At 47.2% G+C, this 9284-nt stretch overlaps 1 protein-coding gene across 2 annotated transcripts; it reads right to left on the minus strand.

Annotated features, from left to right (window-relative positions):
* Nucleotides 1-514: 514 nt before the first annotated feature.
* On the minus strand, nt 515-4790 carry MRPS17 (mitochondrial ribosomal protein S17). Of its 2 annotated transcripts, none has more exons than XM_027528283.1 (3): nt 4688-4790; nt 3979-4118; nt 515-961 (listed from the first exon to the last, which is right to left on the minus strand). In XM_027528283.1, the coding sequence occupies exons 2-3, from the start codon at nt 4099-4101 to the stop codon at nt 692-694; spliced, it is 393 nt and encodes a 130-aa protein (XP_027384084.1). In that variant the 5' UTR covers nt 4102-4118; nt 4688-4790; the 3' UTR covers nt 515-691. The 2 variants fall into 2 exon arrangements, with proteins under 2 accessions (XP_027384084.1, XP_027384083.1); XM_027528282.1 differs by having other exon boundaries at nt 4635-4740.
* Between the last annotated feature and the right edge of the window lie 4494 nt (nt 4791-9284).

Raw genomic sequence — 9284 nt, forward strand, 5'->3', positions numbered from 1 at the left:
TATGATCAAAACTAAACATTCAGGAAATCAGTCCTGAATGTTCATCGGAAGGACTGATGCTGAAGCTGAAACTCCAATGCTTTGGCCACCTGATGCGAAGAACTGACTCACTGGAAAAGACCCTGAAGCTGGGAGGGATTGAAGGTGGGGGGAGAAGGGGACGACAGAGGATGAGACGGTTGGATGGCATCACTGACTCTATGGACATGAGTTGAGTGAGCTCTGGGAGTTGGTGATGGACAGGGAAGCCTGGTGTGCTGCAGTTCATGGGGTCGCAAAGAGTAGGAAACGACTGAGCAACTGAACTGAACTGAAATATTCACTTAATGTGGTCTTATCTGTTTATGATCTCAAAAGGTTTTCTTCTCCCAAAATAAAAGTTTTAAGATACATTCAAGATTCCTTTGAATGAGAAAAATATATATACCTTCTAAAACAGTGAGCCTACAGAACAATGTAGTGGATTGCTAGGTATACTCTGTGCAACAGAAAAGTAAGTCCACCAAGAAGAAAATCTGAAACATGACCATAAACTTTTATGAAAAATTATAACAAAGACTTTACTTCATTTACTTTTAGCGATTTCATAAATACCAGACGAGAAACTGGACGGTTTGTGAGGAAACTGAGAAAAATTTTTCCATAGAGTAAACTTAGAAATTCCCTTTTGGCTCTGTTTTCCGATCCTCCTTCACTGTGTTGTGGAGAGACTGAGTTCTTCCAGGTTTTTGGCTAGCGGGGTGGTCTCTAGATCAACTGGGCTCTCCAGGTAAGTGGTTCCTGCACAGCGCTTTCCAGTCACTGGATCTACGACTTGTCCAACTTTGAAAACGATCTCAGCCAGTTCGTGCTTCACATGCTTTGTTCTTGGGACAGGGAGCGCCTTGAGAAGCACAATATCCCCAACGGTGCACTGCTGGAGAGCATCGTGGGCAAAGTAGGTTTTTCGCTTATTAAAATACTGTTGAGAGAAGGAGGAAACACATCAGTACTTCCCACTGATGACCTGGCAAGGTAGTAGACAGTCTGAAAAAAGAATGTCCAGAAAACAAGCTGGGACTTGGGGAAAAGAAACAGGTAATATACTTATGGAATCCACCTTCCAAATCCACCCTGATGGCTGGGAAAGATTGAAGGCAAAAGGAGAAGAGGGCGGCCGATGAAGAGACGGTTAGACGGAAATAGCATCACTGACTCAATAGACTGAATTTGAGCAAACTTGGAGAGATAGTGGAGGACAGGGAAGACTGGTGGGCCGCAGTCCATGGGATCACAAAAAGTTGGACGTGACTTAGCAAATGAGCAACAATATATTTATGAAGGCTTCCAACGCAAAAATTAGCCACTTAGTTTCTGGAAAACAACAATGACTTTTCCAGAGCTGATCTTGTCCCAGGGTTCTCCAAGTCCACTGCCTGCAGTATCCTTGCTCTATATTATCATCCTTTTCTACACTATTTAAACTTCCTGGGACTTCCCTGGTGATCCAGTGATTAAGAATCCACCTTCCAGTGTAGGGGATGGGGGTTCATTCCCTGGTCAGGGAACTAGGATTCCACATAGTGCCTCAGGGCAACTATGCCTGAGCGCCACAACCACTGAGCTCCAGCGGTGCAACAAGAGAAGCTGGAGAGCCTCAACAAAGACCCAACATAAAAATAAATAAACTCTTCCTTCCTGGTAGAGTCTTCTCTCCAGCCAAAAAACATCCGGTTATCAACAGAACAAAACGTTATAATGTATGTAAAGCACTTAGCTCCATGCCTCCCTCAAAGTATTGCAAACAAGCCACAGATGAGAACCAGAACCATCTCTTCCTCCAGACAACCCCGCCACAGCAGGTAGTTCCATTTAACAGATATGAAAAACAAGCTCAGGGAGGTTAAGTAAGGTGCACAGCTAGCAAACAATAGCCAGGGGACTTCCCTGGTGGTCTAGTAGTTAAGAATCCGCCTTCCAACGCAGAGGGCATGGGTTTGATTCCTGGTCGGGGAAACTAGGATCCCATATGCCATGGGGCAACTAAGCCCGCATGCCCCAACTCCAGAGCCGACCTGGTCTGGAGACTGAGTGCCGCAACTAGAGAGAAGCCCAGGTAATGCAACTATTAGTAAGACTCGATGTAGCCAAAAATAAATAAATAAACATTAAAAAATAACAACAAAAGACAGCCAGTACACACCAATGATTCTAAGACCAATGACCATGCTGTCACTCTTCAGCTTGCTTCTGTGGTTTTATTTTTGTTTTTGCTTTGGGATCAAGCCATTTTACGGAGCAGCTTCAAGGCAGTCAAAGGGCTGGGAGGATGATGAGACTGGCTGTTCTTCTGGCTGGGATCTATCCAGCTTCACAAGACCCTGAAAAGGCCCCTGTATGTTTGATCCTAGATAACAAACAGCACTTGTGCCTACCAGGGTGCCTAACCTCGCATGCAGAAACACCCCTGGCCCTTGCCCCTCCCTCCCTAGCACATCTACGTAATTAAGGACTCTGTACCTTCCTGCCCGAAACCCACCTTTTCCACGCCATCCTCATTGTTCCATGGACTGTTTGGTCCTTTACCATTTCCATCCTAGACATTTGCAATAGCCTCCTCACCCATTTCCTTACCTATCTCCTTTTCTCATAGGCTGAAATCAAAACTATGACACAGGAGACTCTTCCCACTCCGATTCCAATCATTCTCGCGTTCATTCAAAGCCAAGGCCTACTTAGTACCAAGCTCTGAGCTCAACCTCGCCAAAGCACTGGCTGCTCCAATACAGTGTCATGCCTTTTCATGTGTAAGAAATTAATAAACAGAAACTTCAATTAAACAGAGTCAAGGGACTTCCCCGGTGATCTTGAGGTTAAGAATCCACCTGCCAGGGCAGGGGAGATGGGCTCAATCCCTGGTTGTGGAACTAAGATTTCACATGCCTCAGGGCAGCTAAGCCGGTGCATCACAACTAATGAGCCCACGTACAGCAATGAAGACCCAGCACGGTCAAAAATAAATAAGTTACTAAAACACAAAAACAAAAAACTCAGAATTGGGAGACCAGAAGGGGAAGTTCTCATACCCTGTCATGAGAGCTCAACAGGAAGAAAGATCTCCTTCTCTTCTTTCCCAGCAACAATTCAGCCAACAAAACGCCACAGACTCTTTGTTTACCGTCCCCTCTGTAAAAGCACGCTCCTCTCTGGTCACCTCTACTTTTGTGGGAGACCGACACGTGGCTTATCATGGTTGCAGACCCCGATCTGCAATTCTCTGCTGATCCCAAGTAAATCTGTTTTTGCTGTATAAGTAACTGGCAGTGTATTTGTTTTAGGTGAATACATGGCTAAAGGAACTTCCACAAACTATTCACCATGGCTGGAATGACTTCCCTCACTCCTCCTGCCCCCAACTTGGTCTTCTGGATAAAATCTTTTTTTTGGCTGCACTGCATGGCATGTAGGGTCCTAATTCCTGATCGAACCCCTATCGGGAAGGCAGAGACTTGACACTGGACCTCCGAAGAAGTTCCTGGATAAAGTCCTTTTGGAGATTCAGCTTGATCTTATATAATCAAGAATGCTCTTGGGACTTCCCTGGTGGTCTAGTGGTGAGGACTCTGTGCTTCCAATGCAGGGGGCATGTGTTCAGTCCCTAGTTGGGGAATGAAGACCCCACATGTGGCCTGGAATGGCCGGAAAAAAAAATGCTCCCCTTTAACAACCAGGGAAGGAAGAATGAGTCTTACCTTCTGCAGTACTCTACACATAGAATGTCTATAACAGTGTCATCAGATTGAATTGAAATGAACTCTGTGCAGTCTCTAAAATGTGAGGTGAACCAGGAATCATGCGTTGTGTTACATCCACCAACCAGCACAACGCCTGATGTGCAGCACTGGCTCAGCCCATCTTCCCTAACGGTGTGTTTCTGCTCAGAACCCTGAACATGTTGGTGATTCATCAATGCCATCTGCAAACAGCGATGTTCCTTACCTTTAATAAATAGGGATCCAGAACAAGTCTCGTCACTCTCACTTTAGCAGTTTTTTGCATTGCTGTCCCAATCACCTTACCCACGATCCATTTGGCATGGACGGATGAACGAACTACGGACATGATGTGGCTTTGGTCACCTGAAAATAAATTCCAAAGTTTAGCCTGACGATTGTGACTCACCAAAAGAATTTTGTCACTAGAACCGCCCAAGTGCAGAAACAGCTTTGTTGGCCTTCTGGAATCACCACTTTATAGAGGTGTTTACACGTTTCACTATTGTAATTTTAACCTCAAGCCTCAGTGTTCCCTTCTACCAAATGGGAATAACAACTGGGCTTACTCACAGAAGTGCTTCGAGGATTTAACCCGTAAGGCGCTCAACAGCGCGAATAAACGCTGGCCTTCCCTTGCGTCCCTATTTCTTTCCATCCCGCTGGGCTGCCTCTCCCTAAAGGCTCAGAGCCCGGCTACTTGGGGCGTGCGAGGCTGAGGCGAGGCGGCCCGGGAGTCCACCCCACCGGAGACCTTGACTTGGCATTCCTTTCGAGATCAATTAACACTGAGTTCATGTCGCCCAGCCTGGGGAAGGTTTGGGGGGTGATTGCTCTTGCTCCCTTCGTCCCTGAAACCCGAGGTCATGTAACTCGACTCGCCTCGCCTTGAGGGCTCCCACGCTGCGGCGCTCCGGGACTGGCAAATAACCCACCTCAGAACTCCACAGTTTCGGCGAACGCCCGGCCGAGGGCCGACCGGAGCGTCATGGCGTCACGTCGTACGCAGGTCGCTCCGCCCCAGGCCGCCCACTCATTGGCTCCGAGTCCGCTCAGTCGTGGGCGGGGTTAAAGACAGGGCTCCACCCACTCCCCCTTAATCGCAGCTGCGGGCTGTAGCTCCGCTGAAGACTTTGGTCTCTGCTTTCTGCACCCGTACCTAGTTCGATGCGTTGGGGAGTTGGCCTTTACCTATTCCACTTAGTTTCTCTCTGCTTTTGTTGAGCTCCCAGACATTGGACAAGGCCTTCCAAATAAAAGGAGCTTCATTCATCAAACACTGAAACATTGGAGGCTGCCAAACGCTGAGACTGAAATGCTTAAGCATTTCCACCCCCAGCAGTTGCATTTAAGATAAACTTCTGTAGATCTTTATGTCTGGTATGACTTTAGGTGTTAATTCTCAATATTGTGAGATGGAGAGAAGTCTGATGTGGGTACATATATATGTGTGCCAGTTAGGAAGATCTTAGATGGGCCATGAGCAGGCTGCTGCTGATGCCTTCTCAGATAGAAGAAAGTCTGGGAATATATGAGGCTCTTGTTAGGAAATTGCTAGACTAGGGGAGACCTAATGGATGTAAAAACAACAACAACAACAGCGATCGTACCCTTAGATTGAAGTGTGTTTTCAGATAAAGAATTAAGGGCAAGGGCACACTTAGTGATGGGGATAGTGTAAGATGTTTGAAATTTCAGAAATGGAAGCTGATTTTCTATAGAAGTGATAATTATTTTATATGCAGCATTGCAGGAGGATTCTTTACCCACTGAACCATCAGGGAAACCCTATAACTTTATGTACATTATTTCATATAAACAAAAACTTTCCCAAGATAATATATTTCCCTCTAGCTATGAACTTAAATCCCTTTCTTTTACAAGCAAGCTTAAAACCTCTCTTGCTAACAACACCAATAACATACCCAAAGTGATTTTTTTAAATGTAAATCAAATCATTTCACACCATCAAAGGTAGTAAACATGTGTTGATTTTTTTCCAACCCTCGTTGGGAGGAAAACTTTCCCTCTACTAATTTAAGTTTGTGTTGGTGGGGGACTGTGAATGAACTGACAATAGCTCACCAGGCAAAAAGACAAGGTTTATTCACAAACGCACTCAAGAGCAGATGAAGAGACTCTTGAAAAACTAGATGTAGAGGATATATACCAAAACTAGAAGCAGGAGATTGCCATCAGGAGGAGAAGGGGGCGACAGAGGAAGAGATGGTTGGATGGCATCACCAATTCAGTGGACATGAGTTTGAGCAAGCCAACTCTGGGAGACAGTGAAAGACACAAAGTTTGGCATGCTGCAGTCCATGGGGTCGCAAAGAGTTGGACACAACTTAGCCACTGAACAACATACACTAACTTAACAGGGGAAAGGAAGGAGGGAGAAAGGGCCTCTGGGAAAACAAATGGACTTTTACACAAGGCAAATGGGCTTTTATGAGAACCACAGCAAGTTCAACACTTTGTGATAGTATTTGTTTATGCAATTTTTCATTCTGGTGTCAGTGGTTGGTTGATCTCCTTTCTAGCTGGAATCTCCCCTGAGAGGGAATTAACAACAGCTTGAAATCTTCCCTGGTGGCTCAGACGGTAAAGCGGCTGCCTACAATATGGGAGACCCGGGTTCAATCCCTGGGTCAGGAAGATCTCCTGGAGAAGGAAATGGCAACCCACTCCAGTATTCTTGCCTGGAAAATCCCATGGACAGAGGAGCCTGGTGGTCTATACAGTCCATGGGGTTGCAAAGAGTCAGACACGACTGAGCGATTTCACTTTCACTTTCACTTTCACTCTGAGAAAGCTCTGTCTGTAGTCAGATAAGGAACACTCTGAAAAGGTTTTTTGTTTTTTATTTCCCTGCATCTGCAGTATCTTCAATGTCCTCAGTTTAAGAGAATATTTGTGCCATTTTGGTGGATTTGGTACAGTGCCATCACCCCTTAGTGTCCTGTCTTCTGGGGTGAGAGCACGTCGTGAATTCCTGTATCTATCTGCACCTGTTAGGATTCACAAGTGGCTCATAGCATATAGGTAAAATATGGCCCATTGTGGTGACCTGACAAACAAGGGATGAAGTCACAGTGGCCACATTGCCCTGCTGGGCATCCTGTTTTTTCCTTAAGGAGATACCCTGTTTTTCCCTGCTGGTGCCAGTTTCTTGAGACTATGTAACCACCCAACCATGAGACCCTGTTCACTACATGAGCACAAGACCCCAGCTGTGGGCTAAAGATAAACTGAGGCCCCCTTCCTGCGGGGCACAATTTCCCATCATAGGGTATAAGAAGGGTTGGCTGTAAAGGGAGGGCACTGGTTTCTCTCTAAAGCCAGTTTCTTTCTTCCTATAATAAATCTTCCTCTGCCTGAATGCCCAGCTTGCTATCTTTTTCTCCATGCTCGCCTTACATTTCTGGTGCCAAAACCTGGGAGGGAAGACCCACCACGGCTAGGTTGGTTCCTCTCCTGAGCCCACCTTTGTGGTTCCCTCCCTTGGACCTCCCAGAGAAACTGGGACGAGCCCCCAAGATGGGACTCTCCACTTACCTTGCTGGACTGACATCCACACACCGGCTCTCATTTCATCGCCTGCAGGGGTGAGTGAATTCCTGCTCTCTTAGATCCTCTGTCTCTCATCTGGTTTTTGAAGCCCTAGTGCTAGGCGGGGGAGAAGACAATGGCACCCCACTCCAGTACTCTTGCTTGGAAAACCCCATGGACGGAGGAGCCTGGTAGGCTGCAGTCCATGGGTTCGCTGAGCGTCAGAAACAACTGAGCGATGGAAACAACTGAGTGACTTCACATTCACTTTTCACTTTCACTCATTGGAGAAGGAAATGGCAACCCACTCCAGTGTTCTTGCCTGGAGAATCCCAGGGACGGGGGAGCCTGGTGGGCTGCTGTCCATGGGGTCGCACAGAGTCGGACACGAGTGAAGTGACTTAGCAGCAGCAGCGCTAGGTAGAGGATCCCACGGCCCTTGGGTCCTGGTCTCACTTTGAAATAGGGGACACCCATTTCATGAGAGACCCTGTCGTTGTCTGAGAAGGCCGTGAGAACGGGGACGCCTTTTCTTTCGGACCTTTCTCCTCCTTTTTTTCACTCGCCCTTGTTTGCCCTACCTCCCTATTCGACTATAATGGGAAATTCTCAGTCCCAACCTACCCCTTTTAGCCTGCCTTCTCCAAAACCTAAAAAACCTTGGGTTTTCAAGGAGAAAGAAGGCCAAAGCCATTCACTTATTACTCTCCCACTGTGTGGTGACTGGATAATAGGGCCCAGTGGCCAGAAAACAGAACTCTCAATTACATTACTTTAGGGGACCTCGATTACTTCTGCGGCGGCAATGGCAAGTGGTCAGAGATCCCTTATGTTCAGGCTTTCTTTGTTCTCCACTCTTGGCCCTCTCTCTGTACTTCCTCTTCTACTTCTCAAATACTTTTAGCCCATTCTGGGCCACATCCCCCCAATACTATATCTCCTGATCCCTGTTTGGATTTTTCCTCTTCTTTTGACCCTTCTGACCATATTGCACCTCCAATCGCCTCTATTCCTATCGTAGCAGACCCGGTCCCACAACCTCCACCTTACATTCCCCTGGCTCCTCTCCCCTCTCAGGCGCAGGCCGCCGCCGCTTCCGACCCTCCCCCCAGGCCTATTTCGGAAAAGGGCTCTTGGGCTTCAGCTCCACCCGCTACTACCGGTGACTCAAGTCCTTATCCCGACCTCCCTAAATCCCCTTCTTTTACCCAGCTGCGAACGGCCTTAAAGAGACAGGACCCTGAATCCCTTCCCGCTCCCTTCCTTCCCTTATTAGAGGTGGGTGGTACAGAAGGTGTTGTTTGGGTGCACATCCCATTCTCCCTCTCCGATTTATCTCAAATCGAAAAAAGTCTTGGCTCTTTTTCCTCTGACCCTGACACTTATTTCAGTTCAGTCACTCAGTCGTGTCCGACTCTTTGCGACCCCATGAATTGCAGCACGCCAGGCCTCCCTGTCCATCACCAACTCCCAGAGTTCACCCAAACTCATGTCCATCTACCTCACCCAGTCTTATCACTTGACCTGGCATATTTACATTATACTCTTCTCTACCACGGAGAAGGCAATGGCACCCCACTCCAGTACTCTTGCCTGGAAAATCCCATGGATGGAGGAGCCTGGTAGGCTGCGGTCCATGGGGTCTCGAAGAGTAGGACACGACTGAAGTGACTTAGCAGTAGCAGCTCCTCTACCAAAAGCAGAGATGTTACTTTGCCAACAAAGGTCCATCTAGTCAAGGCTATGGTTTTTCCAGTGGTGATGTATGGATGTGAGAGTTGGACTGTGAAGAAAGCTGAGCGCCGAAGAATTGATGCTTTTGAACTGTGGTGTTGGAGAAGACTCTTGAGAGTCCCTTGGATTGCAAGGAGATCCAACCAGTCCATTCTAAAGATCAGTCCTGGGTGTTCTTTGGAAGGACTGATGCTAAACCTGAAATTCCAATACTTTGGCCACCTGATTCGAAGAGTTGACTCACTG

This window comes from Bos indicus x Bos taurus, chromosome 25, assembly GCF_003369695.1.
Source record: "Bos indicus x Bos taurus breed Angus x Brahman F1 hybrid chromosome 25, Bos_hybrid_MaternalHap_v2.0, whole genome shotgun sequence".
NCBI classification, from domain to species: domain Eukaryota; kingdom Metazoa; phylum Chordata; class Mammalia; order Artiodactyla; family Bovidae; genus Bos; species Bos indicus x Bos taurus.